The sequence below is a fragment of the Crocuta crocuta genome, unplaced genomic scaffold, assembly GCF_008692635.1.
Source record: "Crocuta crocuta isolate KB4526 unplaced genomic scaffold, BGI_CrCroc_1.0 scaffold130, whole genome shotgun sequence".
NCBI lineage: Eukaryota > Metazoa > Chordata > Mammalia > Carnivora > Hyaenidae > Crocuta > Crocuta crocuta.
In genome coordinates this window covers 3,981,907-4,001,966 of record NW_027527920.1, presented here as the reverse complement: position 1 = coordinate 4,001,966, position 20,060 = coordinate 3,981,907, and the positions used below count along the sequence as shown (strand labels likewise).

At 41.0% G+C, this 20,060-nt stretch overlaps 1 protein-coding gene across 1 annotated transcript in view; it reads right to left on the bottom strand.

Annotated features, from left to right (window-relative positions):
* UACA (uveal autoantigen with coiled-coil domains and ankyrin repeats) overlaps positions 1-20,060 on the bottom strand; it is a 45,169-nt gene that overhangs the window by 2,863 nt on the left and 22,246 nt on the right. The window contains exons 10-17 of the mRNA XM_077746238.1: positions 17,145-17,252; positions 16,595-16,627; positions 15,986-16,084; positions 10,302-10,338; positions 9,371-9,423; positions 4,868-7,606; positions 2,737-2,889; positions 346-411 (exon numbers count right to left, since the gene is read on the bottom strand). Coding sequence (XP_077602364.1) covers positions 346-411; positions 2,737-2,889; positions 4,868-7,606; positions 9,371-9,423; positions 10,302-10,338; positions 15,986-16,084; positions 16,595-16,627; positions 17,145-17,252 — 3,288 coding nt within the window. The remainder of the gene's footprint in view (positions 1-345; positions 412-2,736; positions 2,890-4,867; positions 7,607-9,370; positions 9,424-10,301; positions 10,339-15,985; positions 16,085-16,594; positions 16,628-17,144; positions 17,253-20,060) is intronic.

Here is a 20,060-nt window from a genome sequence, read left to right as displayed (position 1 = left end):
TTCCCCAGGAAAAAAAAAAGCCATGATTTAAAAAAAAAAAAAACAACCCACAATTATTTTTAAATAAGCATATGGGACACAACTCCTTTACACAGCAATGACTTTCACATAAATTTACTTGCAAATAAAATAAAAGTGTCTTCCCTGAAATGAGGATTAAGGAGTGCACGAGTTGGGATGAGCACCAGCTGATGTGTGCCATAGGTGAATCACTACATCGTACGCCTGACACTAACATAACGCGGTATGTCGACGATGTTGGAATTAAAAAAATAAAAGGATTTTCATAAAGGTAATAAAAACAAATACAACGGTATCTTTGCCAGAGGAGAAATCGTTCTTTACCTGTGCAGCACTAAGAAGATGTGTCCGATAAATTGCAATTACTTCTTGGTGTTGTCTGTCGGCGTCCTAGAAAGGGGGAAAGATGGACAGATCAGAATATCAGCATTCAGGTTCTCAAACACATGGAGGCTTGGGACCTCGCCATCTTCAGGCCTGATGCTACAAAACGGCAATATTATTAAAGTGCTCCTGCCATGCCTAGTGACAAACCACTCTGGACCCACCAGATGCACAACTTCATAGCTTGAACAATAGCATAAACTTCCCGGATCGGTGTGTGGGAACATTCCTAGCGAAAGCAATGCCGCCTGTCCTAGGTAACATGAAATTCCTGCCTTAGTTCACATCTAACGCCACAAAACTATCCAGACACTTACCAACTTATACTTGGGATTACTGCAAAAGCTTCCGGTCTTGTCTCCCTGTCTCTGGAAGTTATTCCCTATCATGCTTCCGAGATTAAGGTAGCTCTTTTCTCGAATCGTTTCTGGCTCAAACACCTTGGGAGAAACCTCACTGCGTATAAAAGAGAATCCAAACTCCTCAGCTTGCTTCTGGACGGCCTGCCGCATCTCGCCACAAATACAGTCCCCACTACCAGCCAGGCTCATGGGCTTTGACAGCGCCGTGGGTACGCCGTCCGCACTCCACCTCTGCGCCCTTCTTCAAACTATTTCCCTTGCCTGGAAGATTCTCTGTTTTCCACTCACCTACCAAAACACCAACTATCTTACAAGTTCAAGCCAGGTGTTCCCTTCCTGTTGGCCTGGCTCCTATCCTATCAGTGATCTCTCCTCCCTGTGAATTCATATCGCTTACAGTTGGGGACCTTACTCTCAATTCCGTATGTGACATTTTTTGTCTTGTGAATTCACTTTTTATGGATCTAAATGTTGCCTCTCTAATTACCTAGAACTCCTGGGGACGAAACCTGCGTACTCTCTTTATCCCTGACAGTGCTTTAGCACAGTGTCATGAATGTAATAAATAAGAAACAAATATTTCCAATTATTGGGGGGACTACCATATCCCTTGGATAAGATGCAAATCAATATTCTGTCATCTGTAGGCCGGCGGTGTTAATAAATAAACCCGTACAAAAGAGCTTTCGTCTATTCAAAAACAACTCACAACCAATTCCTATAAAAGAGGAAATTTTTAGCAACAATTTACATTTGACTGGGCAAGGTTTTACTTAGCGATTCCATGTATGTTTTATTACCTTATTTGATTAAAAAAGCAAACAAATAAGTAATCAGTTCTTATTAGTCCACTGTATGGATGCGGAGGCCAAGGATTAAGGGGAATGTTCCACGTCCCGTGCTTTATGCGGCAGGGTTTAGAACTTAGCTCCCGTGTTCAGTTTCTAAATCCAGTTGCTTTCCTTTTTTTTTTTTTTTTTTTAATATTTATTTAGAGGAGAGCACAAGCAGGGGAGGGGCAGGGAGAAGCAGACAGAGGCTCTGAAGCAGGCTCTGCGCTGACAGGCTGACAGCAGGGAGCCCAGTGTGGGGCTTGAACTCACGAACTGCAAGATGATGACCTGGGCTGAAGGAGGACGCTCAACCGAATGAGCCCCCCAGGTGCCCCAGTGGCTTTCTCTCATATAAACAGGAAGTACATATATGCATATAGGATACCTAATGTGGATTTATATATTTTCAGGTGTCTTTTTTTTACTATATAAGGATATAAGGCATAAAACCAGAGGGATACCTACCTTTATTCATAAAGTCACAGTATTTAAAAAACTTCCCTTAGTTTAACGGACTGATATTATAAAGAGTGAGCTGCAGCTGGGAAGGCATCACAGGAGTTAGCCAGTCTCAGGATTGAATCCTAGCTGTGTGTCCCCCTAGCATCAAGTCTTTTCTTCTTTGTTTCCTTAAGAATCAAATGGGGGGGATGGGGCGCCTGGGTGGCTTAGTCGGTTAAATGTCCAACTTTCGCTTAGGTCATGATCTCGCGGTTCGTGGGTTCGAGCCCCACGTCGGGCTCTGTGCTGACTGCCAGCTCAGAGCCTGGAGCCTGTTTCAGTCTGTGACTCCCTCTCTCTCTGACCCTCCCCTGCTCACACTGTCTCTCTCTCTCCTAGAAATAAATAAAACATTAAAAAAAAAAAGAATCAAATGTGGGGGAATAAAACCTTACAGGGCCGTGAGGAAGGTAAAGGCTAGAGTACGTAAAATATTTAGTGAGGCGCCTGGCATACAGTAGGCACCAAATTTACTACTGCCACCGGGTGTGAGTAACTTGTAGCAACAGTGATTATGCTCCTGGATCTTGGCACGGCCATGGATCCATCTGATCGCTCGCTACCTCACCTTTCACAAACCCACAGACAGGACCCCGCACGTACGGCACAAAGCCCTCCCAGGCCAGGGCACTCACAGCCAACTGCTGCTGGAGGGCCTTCACTTGGCCCTGGAGGGTGTCAATGAGCTGGCTCTGTCTTCTGCCGGGGCTCCCGCTCGGGCAGGTGAGCTGTGAAAGGCCACTGAGGGCCTGCTTCAGTCTTTCCACATCATTAAGCAGTTCCGTTATCTGATAAACAGAGAGAAAAGGTTTGGGAGAGACATACATTATTCACTAAGGCGATTCTAACGAACCTCTTTACACCAAAATCACTGCCCGAGGAACAAAATTAATCTTTATACCCCGGAAGTTGAGGAATGAATACTGTCAAGACGGTTATCAACAGGAAATACGATATATAATGTAATTTCTTAACATTCCTCTCCGTAAATTCCTTGCAAAAGCATTCCCAAATTGAGAATAAATACATATCCTAAGGTCTGAGTGTGACCTGAGTCTTCTTATTCTTCATATTTAAGTACCTACGAAAGTCTACACATCATCTTCTAGGTTGTCTAAAGCACAGGAACTTTCTGGGGTGTTCCCTCCAACAAAGGCTGAAAAGAGAGCACGGCTCATATAAATCTAGCCTTAACTTAGGTGCCTTGTTCATTTCCAGAAGGTATCATTTTAGACTACTTTATCTCAAAGAGGGGAAAAAAAATCAGGAGGCTGTTTAGTGGAGACAGCAAAGGCTTTATCTCAAGTCATACTGATCTGACATTTATTAGCTGTGTGAGCTAATTTCCTTTATTTTCATGAGCTTTAGTTCCCTTGTCAGTGAAAGAGTAAGTTCTTTCATAGTTAAGCAAATCAAACGCGGGGCGACTGAGTGCCTCAGTCGGTTGAGCGTCTGACTCTTGATTTCGGCTTGCATCATGATCTCACGGTTTGTGAGTTCTAGCCCCATATCTGGCTCTGCACTGACAGTACAGAGCCTGCTTCGGATTCTGTCTCTCTCTCTCTGCCCCTCCTCTGCTCACGCTCATGTTCTCTCTCTCAAAATAAACAAACATTTTTTAAAACTCAAATGCAATCATAAATATATGCCTGGTACGTAGTATATGCTCAATAAATGACAATCATTGTAAACAGTTATTAATAACCTGCTATAATAATCATACAGTTTTATATTCCTAACCACTGTCTGAACGAGCTGCAGCATTTAAGTTCTGGGTCATGTGAACAGATGAATCAGAAGGCTAGTGCTGTACTTCTCCACTGAGCAGGGCTAGGGATGTGTCTGCTCACATTTACCACTGTATCCCCAGAACTGACCACAGCAGCTGGCAGAGAGAAGACATTTTGTGATCACTCACTGAACTGATAAAAATGCGCCCAATCTCCCTGATTTCTCATCTTCACAGTACACACTTTATGAGGCCAACCACCGGTTTCGAAAATACTGAAAGCACCTACCGTGTGAACTGTTACCATGAGAATGAATGCGAAGAAAAGGTTAAGCGGCAAAGCTGATCTTAATAGCTGGCTCAGAAGACCAAGTGCCTAACTCTGAACCAGCAACATACTCATTTTAAATGATGGCAACACTAACATTTGAGAAGAGGGAACAGTTTACTGGAGGCTGGATTGCAGAGCGAAGGCTTCGGGAAGGAGGCTACGTGTTGAGGTGGGTGTTACGGAACGTGTAGGACTTAACTGGGTAGAGAGAAGAGGCAGGACATTCTGGGTGACGAGACCAGCCTGCAAAGTGAGGAGGACAGAATGCACACGGAACCAGAGGGCTCGGTTACTGGTGAGGGTGAATGCCAAGATCAAGTCTGGGGTGCTTCCCAGGGTAGCTTCGGTTCTCAGAGCCCGAAACACAGCTTTCTTCCTCCTCTCCCTCAATCAGCCTTCAGGCAACCCTAAAAGGCCCTGGATTTTGACCACTTAGGAAGCAAGTGAGCCCGAGTCTCCTCATCCTTCCTCAGCTCTTCGCTCTGCCAGCTGAGGAAACCAGAGGTGAAATGCTTTGGTTTGTGTGCCTTTCCTATTTTCTCAATTCTGAATCTTTTTGCACCGGAAAGGTGGCCTTTAGTGGTCACGGAGCTAATGCTTCTGTACACCTGTCCTGTGGGGTGCCGTGGTAAAGGGCCCTGTTCCACTTGGGCATTTCCTCTCCGGGGCTTCTGATGCAAAGCCGCGCTGCCTGCCCCGTGCCTACCTTGTTATCTTTCGCTTCAATTTGCTTGGCAGATTCCTGTATCCTCTTCTGCAGCTCTGTGATCGTCGTTAAGGACTTGTCACACCGCTGCTGCTGGTCCTTGATTTCCTGCTCGATGCTGAAATGCAGGAAGTCCTTCTCATCTTTTGCAGAGAGCTGCTTCCTCTGGGCATGCAAAACCTCCTCACAGGCTTCTTCGTACTTCCTATTCAGATTGGCCAGCTTTTCATTTAAGTTGGAAATCTGGGCCTCCAAATCACCTTTCGTGGCTTTGTACTTAGACAGGTCAACTACCTCTCTCGTCTCTAATTTCTTTAATGCTCGTTTAGTATTCTGAACCTCGGACTGGAGTTTGGAGACCTCCTGGGTTTTGGTTTGGCTTTCTTCTTCCTTTTCCCTCAAGCTCGCCTTCATGAGCCCCACTTCCTTCTCAAATGCTTCCTTAACCTGCAGATGCTCTGCCAGCGGCACCGACGAGTTCTTTTGGTTCTCCAGCATCTGGTGCAGGGTGGCCACTGTCTGCTGCTCTTTCTCATAACACGTCTGCTTGCTCTTCAGCTCTTCCCTGAGATTCTCAATTGTGCCGTTCAGAGACTTCTTGAGGGCCTCAACCTGTTCCAACGGAACGTGCTGCTTTTGCAGAAGGGTCTGCGCCGCGAGAAGCTCGGAAGTCTGTCTGGCATTTTCGTCGACCAGCTTCTCTTTCTCGGTCTTCACCTCTGCGTACTTCTGCAGCAGGTCTCTGAACTGTTGGTTTAGCTCCTCTGCTTTTCTGCTCAGCGCCCTTTCCACTGCACGAGAGCTCTCAAGGAGGACACCCTTGTCCTGCAAATCCTTCTGAAGAGTCAAGACCTCCTTCTTCAACTTGTCATTCTCCTGCCTGCACTTCCTGGCCTCATCTTCCCTGACATGGTATCTTCGCGTCTGCTCGGATAACTGTTCTTTCAGTTCTTTCTCCGTTGCTTGAAATTTCCTCTCGCGCTCTTCGAGGCTGACGATGGGAGCGTATTTAAGCTTGATGCATTCTTGTATCGTGTCGAGCTCCTTCTTCTGGGCTTCGATCTCGGCGTGCAGCGTCATGATCTCCTCTTGGCCCTTTTTGTAGTTGGCCAGGATCTCCGCGCTGTCATCTTGCAGCCGCTTCATGCTCTGACTCGCGGCCCCCATCTTCTCCTCGTGCTCTCGGAGGCTGATGTACTCGGCTTTCATCTGAGCCTGCGTGTTCTCCAGGGCTCTTTTGAGTAGCTCATTCTCCTCCTTTGTCTTCGCAAATTCCCCACTGAGGTCCTCAATTTTTTTCTTCGCATCTAATAACTCCCTGTTCGTCTTATCTAGTGTGCCGCTCAGCGCAGTTTTAATCTCCTCGTGGGTTTGAGCTGGCACGTACTGAGTGCTCAGGGTCTTTTTCAAGGCCGTGTTCTCAGACATGAGTGCGTGCGTTTTCTCTTGGTCTTCACCACGTTTTTTATGAAGTTCAGAGAGCTGCTGTCTGAGGTCAGCAACACTGGAGTTCAGAGCCGTGACCTCTTTCTGATGTTTCTCAGGAGGCACGAAGGCAGTTTCAAGGCGGCTGACGTTCTTCTTCAAGCTGTCATTCTCCAGCAGCAGTTTCTCCATCGCCATCTTCTGCTCCGTGTACTTCCGTGTCACATCTCCGAGCTGTTTATTCAGCTCCTCGACAATGAGGTCATGGGACTTCTTCATTTCTTCACTCGCTTGTAAAGGCATGTAATGACTTTTCATTTCACTGGTTAAGTTATGTACTTGCTGGCTCAGGTGCTCGTTATCCAGATGAACCTTTTCGACATCCTTTTGCAACGCCTGATTTTTCGACACGAGTTCGGTGATCTTCTTCGTAAGTTCTCCTGCCCTGTGCTCCAGTTTAATCCTGAGCTGCTCGTGCTCCTCTGGCTTGATGTGCTGCGCAAGCTTGGCCTTACAGTTCTCCAGTTCCCGCTTCAACTGTCTGATGTCCGTAAGCGATTTTTCATGCTCTCTTTCCATCTCTCCTATTCTCTTGGCCTTCTCATTGACTTCACCTGACAACAAGCTCTTCATGCTTTCGAATTTTTCTGTCGGAACGGAAAGGGCCAACTTTGCCAACAGCTCTTTCACCTGGCCTTCCGTCTCCGTGGCCTTCCTTCCTTTCTCGTCTCGCTCCGTTTCACACATACTGAAGTCCCTCTGCAGTCGCTTGTTCTCCTCCACCAGCTTGCCCTCGGCCTTCTTCAACCCTTCTACCAGCATCTCGTTCTGTCTGATCTGGTTCCGTAGCTTCCCCACTTCTGCTGACGCGCCCTCGTATTTTGCTTTCATGTCTTTCAACTGATCCTTCAGCTCCTCGGTGAGCCTGTGGTTCCCCGTGGCGGCTTCACTCGTCAGGTGCTCTTTAAGGGCAAGAAAATGTGTCTGCATTTGTTTTACTTTACCTTCCGACTCATACATTCTCTTCTGCACGTCTTTTAATGCGTCTTCTAATTGCTTGATCTGCTCATCCGAGTCCTCCTTGATCCGTTCACATTCTAAGGCTAAAGCTTTGCACTCGGCCACCTTGTGTGCCAGCTCGTTCTGGAGCTTGAGCCGGTCTTGTTTTGCTGACTCGCAGAAAGTTCTCATTGCCTCTAACTCTTTCTTTAAAATGTCATTTTCGGAATATGCGGTTTGATTGGGTAACGACAGCTCCAGTGGTCTTAACATAGACCTGCTTTGCATGTGGGCCGGCACACCTGGGGACGTGCACTGAAAGGGGAAACAAACAAACAAACAAAAAGAGATACTCATCACAAAAGCCAAAAAAGACATTTACTTATTTGCCAAACTTCTAAGTTCCCACAACATCGGGAGTTAAGGGCCTTGTTTTCAGACTAGCGTATTGGAAAAATACAGTACTGATCTTTGAGGTAAGAGAAACCTTTTTGGGTAGGATTCTCTTAAAAGGCTCTCAAGCAGTGATCCTTCGAAAGTCTGTTCACCATAAAGTGGATTTCTGGCAGAACAAAGAAGGAAAATAGTTGTGGCCTCTGGGGATTATTTCCTCTTCCCTTCTCCGTTCACAATAACCACCCGGAAGTGATATCAGCTTTATCAAAACACATTTATTACTTCTATGCTTTATGGCACGGAATGTGCCTAGAACTTCCAATTCTGAAGAAAGTCCTCAAAACCCTTGAATAAAAATCAGGGTTTTATGGCAATTTTAAAACTGCAAATAATTTCATAGGATGACATGTTATTTAACTTCTAACAAGATATAATTTCTGAATATCCTTCTTAACTCCAATGTCATGTTCTTTAAGTTATAAAAATACCACCAAAATAAACACGGCTAGTGTGAGTTGTCAAGAGAATATTAGTTAACTCACAAAAAAGAAAGCAGTTTTCTTCTCTCAAGTAGGATAAACTAGAACTTAGAATATGATCTCAGTACAAAATTTTATCGATATCTTATTCCTCCACTAAGAGCTCACACAAAAAAGAAGTATAACTAAACTTCTCATGAAATAGTTCATAAATAGAACATGTAGCCATGAAAGGCTAAATTCGATTATTTTACTTTTTCCTATACAGCCTATTCCAGTTAAGGGCTCTTTACAAGAACTTACTCACTGCCAAAAGCTATGTGCGGTGAATACATTCCACCCTTTTAATAGACAGGTTTTACTGTTGTTCAGTTTAATCTACACTGTCTTGCCCTCCATTGAGAAGAAAATTAACAACACGGACTAACTTCCCAGCTATTAGTCTGCTTTTAAATTTACCTGTCAACTTACCGATGATCTTTAGACTAAGACAACTATAATTTACCAATTGCTTACACAGCTTCACAATTTCCGTACTCGTTTTATTACAATCAAATATTTATCTAATCTTCAACACCTCTCAGATGATATCCATTTTCTCAACTTAGAATCCTAGAATTTTCCAGCTTAAAGTGATCTGAGACATTACAAAGGCTAACTCGCCCTGCCTACAAATGACGGTATGTAAGACAGTCTTTAAACACCCAAATATTTATCAGTCCATGGGAAGTGCTGAAAATGCAAACCTGTATCTATACGAAGCAGTATAAACAAATAAGAATATCAGACAACATGACCTCCTGAAAGCTTTCCTTATTCTGCGGTGAATTTCCAACACACAGAATATTTATCAGAATGCAAGGAAAAATACATTTCAAAGCCAAAAAATGACTTCTGAATTATTCTAGCCAGCCTCCCTTTTCTGTGGGCAACCATGAAGAGTTAACTGAACATGGTTAAAGAGGCTTACTATCAAAGACAATGAAATTGTAATTCAAATCTCTTATTTAAGTTACTGTCATCAAAACACTCTAGAGGGCACCAGAAACAGTAATATGGGCTTTTGTGAAACTCCGAACACCAAGAACAGCTTTTCTTTGAAAATGAAGACCTTATTCAGCATATAGATACTTGATAAACACACAATGCAGTTTGCCTCTTTTTAAAAAGGTACAAAATACTTTTAATTAAAAAAGGGAATTACCTGTGAATCCGTCATGTACATTTGACCCTGTTTGAGAAGCATATCTTCTTTTCCTACATAAATCCAAATAAATGAGATCTTAACTGAAATATTCGTACCCAAATAGGCTAAGAATTAATTTGATGCTATTATCCCTCCTCTCTTATTCAAACTAAAGAAAAGCATGAGTTGCAACATAAAATTTTCCTTGTTCTAAAATACTCCTGTTTTCCTTTATTTTTTCTGTACACATAAGGGAAGTATCTATATTCTTCCGAGTAAATACTAAGTTGGTTTTTAGAAATATATAAGATGGTTAGACTAAATAAGCTACAATTGTTATAGCTTTTATAACAGTTATAAAATATAACACTGTTATAAAATATGTACCATAATCAGTCAAAATAAAAATGGCGTTCTTTACAATTTATGGGATAAATATTACTATTGTGCTTTAAGGGTAATTTAATATTCACTAGAAAGCAAAAAATGGATTTTCTAGAGAACTTATTTAGAACCAGCAAACAATAAACCAAAGTTAATACTAATTACGTATACTCTTAAGTAAGAAATAACCATTTATGTCATTTCTCATTTTAAGATGTTTCTCTGCTTTGAGACTGTATCCAAAGATTTTTCCAAATCAGAAAACTATGTTATGTTTCTTTTAATAAAAAAACAAGCTCCAAATATCGCAAGCTAAAAGTCTACTAATCGACAAGGCAAGTTTGGTAATTCATACAGTACCCAACTTAAAAATACAAGTGGCTAGGGAAAATCAGAGACTCAGGATTACCAGATTTTATGTTAGAGGCTACAGCAGTGATCTTAACCTCTTCCGGTGACGATGTGTTGAGGTGTAAACGCAATAGTTAGACAAAATAAACACGTAAACATTCTCCCTTATTTGACCTGGGTGAATGGGAATGATAATCTATGCTTCCATACTTACGGTTACTGAAATGACTTCCCGATCCTAAATGATCACTCTGAAATCAGAAGCATAAATTAAAACATTTCGGTGAATATTGCTTCATGGTGCTAAATTCTGTTATCTACTTTAGTTCTCAATGGTCCAGTCATTAAAACCACATTTTCAACATTCCTTGTTTCTCTTGAGTATTACTCTACCTTAAAACCACAAAAAAGACACGGCACTAGCAACAGTTAGAGGGATCAGTTGGGAATAAACTACTTCACTAAGCATTTTAATAAAAGCAGCCAAGTGTTTCAAGGAAAAGTTTTATTGCTCAAAAGAAATTAAAAAAAAAAAAACAAGACGGCAAATGAACTAAACAACTTGCAACACATGCTCTTTGCTGCTGCTTTACCTTGAAAGGGAGAATGTCACACATGCATCCAATACTCACTTTACCTCTGCTGCGAGCGGGAACCCTACCTCACTGTCTAAAATATTAGTGTAACCTCTTTTTCCTGAACTTATAAAATACAGAATACTTTGGAAGACAAAAGGAGACAGAGAGCAGAAAATGAAACTGAGGCACAGACCTACACCCAGTTAGGGTTATAGATCCATCAGTGTGTTGGTTGGGAAAAGGAGAATCAAAGAGACATTTTAGACACTCTGAGCTGAAGTATAGTTGAATTGCTTCTTTTTTATCAAGTCAGAGTCTAACATACAAACTAAAGATACACAGATGTGAAAGTCAAGAGTAAAATACACCGATGTGAAAGTTAACCAGGGGAGTGAAAGGCCTATACTCTGATAACTATAAAACTCTGATGAAAGAAATTGAAGATGACAGAAACAAATGGAAAGATAGTCCACGCTCACAGAGTTGAAGAATTAGTACTTTTAAAATGTCCATACTACCTTGGGGCTCCTAGATGACTCAGTTGGTTAAGCATTGACCCCTGATTTCGGCTCAGGTCACGATCTCACGGTTCATGGGATCGAGCCCCACTAACAGTACAGAGCCTGCTTGGGATTCTCTCTCTTCCTCTCTCTCTGCCTCCTTCCCAGCCTGTGTGTACACACTCTCTCTCTTTCTCAAAATAAAAGAATACACTTTAATTTTAAAAAAATGTCCACACTACTCAAAGCAGTCTACAGATTCAATGCAATCCCTATCAAAATACCAACAGCATTTTTCACAGAACTAGAATAAATAATAGTAAAATTTGAATGGGACCACAAAGACCCCAAATGGCCCAAGCAATCTTGAGAAATAAGAACAAAGCTGGAGGCATCACAATCCCAGGTTTCAAGATAAACGACAAAGCTATAGTAATCAAAACAGTATGGTGCTGGCCCCAAAACAGACACATAGATCAACAGAATAGAACAGAACAGAGAGCCCAGAAATAAATCCGTGCTCATACAGCCAACTAACCTACCACAAAGGAGGCAAGTATATACAATGGAGGAAGGATAGTCTCTTTAACAAATGGTGCTGGGAAAACCAGACAGCTACATGCAAAAGAATGAAACTGGACCACTTTCTCATACCACACACAAAAGTAAGCTCAGAATGGATTAAAGACCTAAATGTGAGATGTGAAATCATAAAACTCATGGAAGAAAACACAGACAGTAATCCCATTCACATCAGCCACAACATTTTTCTAGATAGGTCTCCTGTGGCAAAGGAAATAAATTACCGGGACCACATCAAAGCAAAAAGCCTTTGCGCAGTAAAGGAAACTATCAACAAAATACAAAAGCTACCTCATGAATGGGAGAGGATATTTGTAAATCAGACATCATATATCTGATCAGGAATTCATATCAAAAATATAGGAAGGACTTACACAAGCCAACCCTCCCCCAAATAATCCAATTTAAAAAAGTAGGCAGAAAACCTCAACAGACATTTTTCCAAAGAAGACACACTGATGGCCAACAGATGCATGAAAAGATGCTCAGCATCACTAATCATGGAAATGCAACTGAAATCACAATGAGATACCACCTCACACCTGTCGTAACGGCCAGTATCAGAAAGAAGTAACAAACATTGGCGAGGATGTGGAGAAAAAAGGAACCCTTGTGCACTGTTGGTAGGAATGTACACTGGTGTGGTCACTATGAAAAACAGTATGGAGTTTCCTCAAAAAATTAAGAGTAGAAATACGCCATATGATCCGGCAACACCACTACTGGATAATTTATCCAAAGAAAACAAAAACACCAATTTGGAAAGACACACGCATTATGTACAACAGCCAAGGTGTGGGAGCAACCCAAATGTCCACCCATAGATGAACAGACACGGAAGATGTGGCATATGTACACACTTCCACACACCAAGAAACTGTTTGTCATTTGCAAAACATGGATGGACCTCGAGGGTATTACGCTAAGTGAAGTAAATGAGACAGAGAAAGACAAATACACTTAGATGTGAAATCCCAAAAATAAAACAAATGAACAAACAAACAAAAAGCAGAAGCAGATCCACAAATATAGAGAACAGTGTTATGGATGCCAGAGGGCAGGAGGCAGGGGAGTGGGCCAAACGAGGAAGAGGAGTGGGAGACACAGTCTTCTAGCTGTGGAATGAATAAGTCCTGGGAATAAAAGGCAACAGTATAGGGAATAGTATTGTAATAGCGTTGTATGGTGACAGATGGTAACTATGCTCGTGGTGAGCACAGCATAACATACAGAGTTGTCAAATCAACAATTTGTACAGTTGAAACTAATGTCGCTTCATACGTCAACTATTTTCAATTCAAAAAGCGATATGCAGACGTAGTTCATGTTTGTGTATCCGTGGGTATTAGTACTAATAGCTACATGTCAAGGTTGTATAGGTGACTGCAGTAAAAATGGTCCATAGCTCTATAATTTAATGCCACCTCCACTAATCTTTAGTGCCCCAAGGGTATGGAAAGATGTCTGTAACTTAGTTAAACTCTTTGTTCTATGTAATATTAAATACTAGAGTCTGCAATAGTTGCTAAATGGGCTTTTACATGTATGGGTTGGGGGGAGGCCTATCCATATAAGGAGCTCAAAAACTTAGTTTGGGTTTATTACCTTTACTTGATTACTCAAATAAAAATGGACAGATGAGTTGTAACATAAAATTAGTCTCATTCTAAAATACTCATATTTGGGGCACCTGGGTGGCTCAGTCGGTTAAGCCTCTGACTTCAGCTCAGGTCATGATCTCGCAGTTCATGGGTTCGAGCCTCGCGTTGGGCTGTGTGCTGACAGCTAGCTCAGAGCCTGGAGACTGTCTTTGGATTCTGTGTCTCCCTCTCTCTCTGACCCTCCCCTGCTCATGCTATCTCTCTATCTCTCTCAAAAAAACTAAATAAATAAAACATTAAAAAATAAATAAATAAATAAATAAAATACCCATATTTTTTCCCATTTTTTTCCTACAAACATAAGGGAACTGTCCACCTATTATATACATACACAATGCAGCATTTCTGTTGGCAGCTTTTGAGGGACTTTTAGCATGCGAGAGGGCACGGTAGTAGATATTCAATATTCATAAATAATGCATTCTTAGTTTTTAATGGCTGCTTTCACAAATACTGGGTACCATGTAAAGTGGACCCTCAAATTACTTTTCGAAAGTTAAACCTCATTTCTGGTATAAAAATTCATCAAAATGAATACTTATCGACTAGAGAAGATGTCCCCACTATAACACGTGCAAAAGTTACAAACCGTTATTTCCACCTGTTGGCTGAATGTGTACATAACCCAAGTTATGCACAAAGCAAGCTACGGAAGGAGAGCAGTCAGGTACTAAGTGCTGGGAATATAGGTGTGTTTACTTCCTGCTTTTAGTTTATATTTTCTCAGTTTTCTAAAATAAATCATGTCTTGGTTTTACAAGAAAAAACGTGCTGTTTTTCTATCACATATTAGAACCTTACTGAAAATTACAGACTTGACTCCAAGTTTGTCTAAAGCTACAGAAAAAACATGTTGGTCTGAAGATGTGAGAGTCCGCTCATAGAAGAAAATACAAAAATGGCACCCAGTTATAGGTATCCAGCTTTGATGACTACCTCAAAAATCCTATATTCACAACTGTATTTTCTCATTCAAGCCCTTTTGAGGATAAAACTGGTCAGACCGCCTGGGTTCAAGTTCTAGCCCTGCCACTTGCCATGTATTGAGCTTCCCCCTCCTCCCCCTGCCTCAGTCTCCTCACTTACAAAGTGGAGATAAAAGTAAAACCTACCACACAGAGTTGCTGTGTTTCGGAAATGCATGTGAAGTGCATGGGGTAGTTTCTAGCACATGGCTGTGCTAATGAAATGTTAGCTATTACGAGTTTCACTATTAACCTTAAAAACCAACATCTCCAAGTGTGAAAGATAGAAGCCCCTAGGCTAGTTCTAAATCAGCCTATAAACCTGTATTTCTGAATAATCTTCAGGATTCAGTCGTATAAATGCAGACATGCTTTTATTTTTTTTAATGTATCAAGGTATAAAATACACGAATATTAAGTGTACGGTGCAATAAATTTCTGCATATGTGCGCCCTGTGTAATACAACCCAGATCTAGAATATTCCCCACATCCCCAGAAGCTTCTTCATGTCCCTAGTCAGTAACCCCACACCAAAAGGTGGCCTCTACTCTGACCTTGATCACTACAAATTCGTTTGGTCTGATTCCGAATTTCTAACATAAAAAAAAAAAAAAGAATCAGACGCTTAACTGAATTTCCTGCTATCTGTGTCTGATTGCTTTCGTGCAACATTACGTCTGTGAGATCCATCCATGTCCTTACGTGTTTTCACAGCTTCGTGCATTTGTTCCATTTACAAAGAAAAAAATTACTTTTGCTGTGTACTTTGGAGTTCTAGTCCCCAGTGAAGCTAAAAGATTCACACTGAATCAGCCACCTTCTTCAGGGAGTCCAGTGATGAACATTTATAAAATATATACTGTGGCCTTTCAAAACAAACCTGTGCAGTTAAAAGTCGGGAGAGTGGTCACTATTGGCGCAAGAAGTACGGGTAGTGACAGGAAGCAAGAATGAGGGGGGCTTCTAGATACTGGAGATGTTGTTTCTTGATCTTGGTGTGTTTGACTTAGGAAAGTGCTTCAACCTATATATACTTGAACATGTGCATACTATAATGTATACTGTATTTCAACACATTAAAAAAAAACAAAACAAAACATGACTTTGGAAAAACTAAGAGCTCACTGATCCAACCGAAGTTGAGTATAGGATCTGAGATTTATTAAGACCCCCCCTCACCCAAGTGTTCCACTTACTGCATATATACGCAGACTCCTGTCTGAGATCATTCTGGAAAGCTACTATTCATTTACGACACCTGTTATTATCACCATCCTAACCACTGCAGATTGACAGGTAAGAGTACGAAGTTTGGGAAAGGTAAAGAGGGACAAAGAGGAAAGCTAGGAAGGAGACACTTGGGCAGAAGTGAATGCCAGGCACACGCTGGTCCATTTCAGTGGCCTAGTTTACCCTTGACGACAACTCTGTGGAGAGAGGGACCAGCCCCCCAGTTTGGCAAAAGCGGGGACAAGCTCAGAGACTGGAAGTGGGCTGCCTGAGGTTGCACAATAAAGAAAAAAGGGATCATTCAAATGTAAGCCTGACCCCAAGCTTCTTATCACTGCTTATTACACGTTTTATGGAATAATTTATTTAGGCTTTCTATACCTCAAAATATTTGAATCGATTTTTCAGAGCCTCAATAGTTCTCAGGCTCTCTTCATGTTGCTTTTCTTTGGCTGCCAAAAGGGACTTCAGCTTTTCTTTCTGAAATAGAAAGGAGTAAAGACAGAGCGAAATCATTCTGTGCTTGAACCCGGGTTAAAAATGTGTTTCAGAAAATGCAAATTAGAATTACTTTAATTTATGTTTAGTATTTTTAGCTATTAGTAGAGTTGGAAATTTCTACAAGTATACTAACATGTGATATATCCCAACAAGGCTGTCAAAAATTCAAATGTCTGTTGCTTGTTTCAAAGCTTATTGTTTTCAGACATTTTATTCGTAATGTTTAGAACTCAGCATCTTTTCATAAGAAGTTTCATTCCCAGAAAATGAGCCTTTTGGAGGCAATAACAACAAAATGTTTATGACAACCCACGCTACTATACTCAGAACGTATTTTCACAGTCACTGTCGGTTTTGTTTTCCCCTTTCGGCAATAACCAGAAAGAGAATCTTTGTCCCCATCTCCGTCCAAGATTCAAACGTCTCCTGCAGTACCATCTTCCATTTACATGAGAGTTTATATCTTTAAAGTAGCATTTATCATCCTACCTCATTTTCCAGATCATCGGCAACCATTACTTCCTGAAGTTAAAAAGGAGAAATGTATTTTCATTATTAAAAGGCATCAGCTTGGCGAGTATCTTTTTAAAAGGCTGGCACAGGTCTTTGGGCTTGGGAATGAGGACATAAACACATGCCTTTAGGAGACCAATTCTGTGGCCTGAGCTCTCATTCTAAGCAGGCTCAGATGCACTGATTTCTTCTGAGAACTCATCAAGTATCAACTCCTACTTGCTCCTCTTCCTCATGTCTTCTGTCTGCGCCTTCCTCTCCAATCCTGGGCCTCAACTATAGTTCAGAGCTTTGCTATTACCATATACCAACAGCATGCTCCGTTCTTCTATGTGACACTGAAAGTTTCCTGTAAAGATCCCAGGAAGATACAACTTTCTTCAAGGGCAAGGACATGGTTGTACCTCCTTTAGCATCCAGCACCATGACTTAATGTGATGGGAGATCATTAATGATTTCTATCAAGGATAACTACTGGTAGCAAAGCATTAAAAAAAGGTTTTTTTAGGTGACGTAAATTATTTACCTCATTCAGCTGTAGCTGTAAACCATTGACTTTATCCAGTAATATTCTCTGTTCTTGCTGAATTTTTCTCAACCTGTCTTTCAAATCTTCATTTTCAAACTCCAGATCCTTAAAGAGTAAAGATAACAGGTGCTAGACTGGCCATAAGAGAGCAATTCTTATGGAAGAAAAATGTAAAAGCAGTTTGCTATCATGTGTGGATGTCTACGTATATAAAACAGCTTTAAGTCCAAAGATACAATAGTTTCGATGACACTTAAAGGACTTAAAATTTACAGATCAGAAATCATACAAAGCACACTCATTTTATTGTGCTTCGTGGATACCGTGTTTTTTACAAACTGAAGGTCTGTGGTAAACCTCCAATGAGCAAGTCTATCGGCATCATTTTCCAACAGCATTTGCTCACGCTGTGTCTCTGTGTCTCATTTTGGTAACTCTCTCAATGTTTGAAACTTTTGAATTATTATATTTGTTATGGGGACCTGCAGTCAGTAATCTTTGAAGATACCACTGTAATTCTCTCAGGGAAGCATGAATTGTGCCAATCTCAGAGGACAAACTTAACCAATAAATATTGGTCGTTCCTCCATCTCTCTCCCTCTCCTCAGGCCTCCCTATTTCCTGAGTCACAACAATATTGAAATTAGGCCAATGAACAACTCTACAGTAGCCTCCAACTGTTCTAGTGAAAGGAATCACACGTCTCTCACTTTAAATCAAAAGCTAAAAATGTTGATGCTTGAGGAAGGCATGTCAGAAGCTGAGAAAGACTCAAAGTTGGGTCTCTTGCACCAGTTAGCCAAGTTGTGTATGCAAAGGGAAAGTTCTCTAAGGAAAAAGGCTACTCCAGTGAGCGTATGGATGATAAGAAAGCAAAACAGTCTGACTGCCACGGGAAGAAAGTTTTAGCGGTCTGGATAGAAGATCAAACCAGAATTATCCACGACATACCATTAGGCCAAATCCAGAGCAAGGCCCTAACTCTATTCAATTCTATGAAGCCTGCTAACACATCACCCATGCTACATCCCATGGATCAAGGAGTAATTCCAACTTTCAAGGCTTATTAGTTAAGAAATACATTTTGGGGGCACCCGAGTGGCTCAGTCAGTTAAGCATCTGCCTTCGGCTCAGGTCATGATCTCACAGTTTGGAGCTCGAACCCCACATGGGGCTCTGTGCTGTCCATGCAGAGACTACTTCAGATCCTCTGTTCCCCTCTCTCTCTGCCCCACCTTGGCTTGCTCTCTTTCTCTCTAAAAAATAAATTTAAAAAAATTTTTAATAAAAAAAGAAATACATTTTGTATGGCTGCCTTAGATAGAGATTCTTCTGATGGATCTGGGCAAAGTAAATTGAAAACCTTCTGGAAAGGATTCCCCTTTCTAGATGCCGTTAGGAACATTTGTGATGAATGGGAAGAGGTTAAAATATCCACGTGGACAGGAGTTTGTTAGAAGTGGATTCCAGTCCTCATGGAGGACTTTGAGGGGTTCGAACCTTCAGTGCAGGAAGTAACTGCAGACGTGCTGCAAACAGCAAGAAAATCTGAGTTAGCAGTGGAGCCTGAACGTGGGACTGAACTCCATGATAAAACTAATGACTTGAGGATTTGCTTTTTATGGATGAAAGTGGTTTCCTGAGATAGAATCTACTTCTGGTGAAGATATTGGAAAGATTATTGAAATGACAACAAAGGATTTAGAATATGACATAAACTTAGTTGATAGAGAAACTCAGAGAAAGGGTTTGAAAGGACCAGCTCCAGTTTTAGTGTTTATTTCTTTATTTTTGAGGGAGAGGGAGGGGGGAGGGGAGGTAGGGGAGGGGCAGAAAGAGAATTCCAAGCAGCAGGCTCCACGCTGTCAGCACGGAGCCTGATGCAAGGCTCAAACTCACAAACCGTGAGATCGTGACCTGAGCTGAAATCAAGAGTCAGACCCTTAACCAACTGAGCCGGCCAGGCACCCCAGCAATTAAGTGTTTTTAAATTATGGCATATACATTGGTTATTTTTAAATACAATGCTACCTTGCACTTAACAAGCTATAGTAAAATGCAGAAATAACTTGTGTATATACTGGGAAACTAAAAAGTTAACTTGACTCACATTCTTGCAACATTTGCTTTGTTGCAATATTCGCTTTATTGTGATGATCTGGAACTGAACGGCAGTGTCTCCGAGGGGTGCCTGTGGACTATGGGACTATGCTATCTAATTAATACAACTGTATACAACACAGCAAACCATCGTGATTCTAAATACAAAATAAGAGAATCCTCTGGAAATAGAAGAATATGCCATTTCAACTTCTGGTTAACACTCCTCAAATTCATAAGAGTGTTCTAATGCTGTTGGTAAATGAATTATTATTTCAGTGCTCTGATGACATAATGAAGGCTCCAATTTAGGGCTATAGTTCACTTTCTTAATACTGCATAATAAACTATGAAAGGGCAAATAAAATAAAATAAAACAGCTATACAATTTATATTTTAATGGTGTTTCAGTCATAAAATAAACCATTGAATTATGGAAGCTTCCTTTGACATTAATCCACATAATAATTATTTTTTGAACACTTTGACGAACAGAAAATGTGTGGTTAACAAATGATTTTTTAAATTAAATTAAAAAATACTTGCACTAAACAAAAGTAAATATTTATATTAATAACCATCATTTTTAATCACAATATTTAATTTTGTATTCATCTTTGAAAATATATACAAATTTCGGTATTTATGGCTCCAAACAGATATATTTAAATCAATAAAAAATGATATAAAGTTGTTCGATTATTTGCTTCCTAATACATATTAAAGCAATACTTTCTGTCAGATGCTACAACCCAAACATTCATATCAAAAGTCAATTCTTTTACAAGAGACGGCAAGAAAAGAGAATCACAA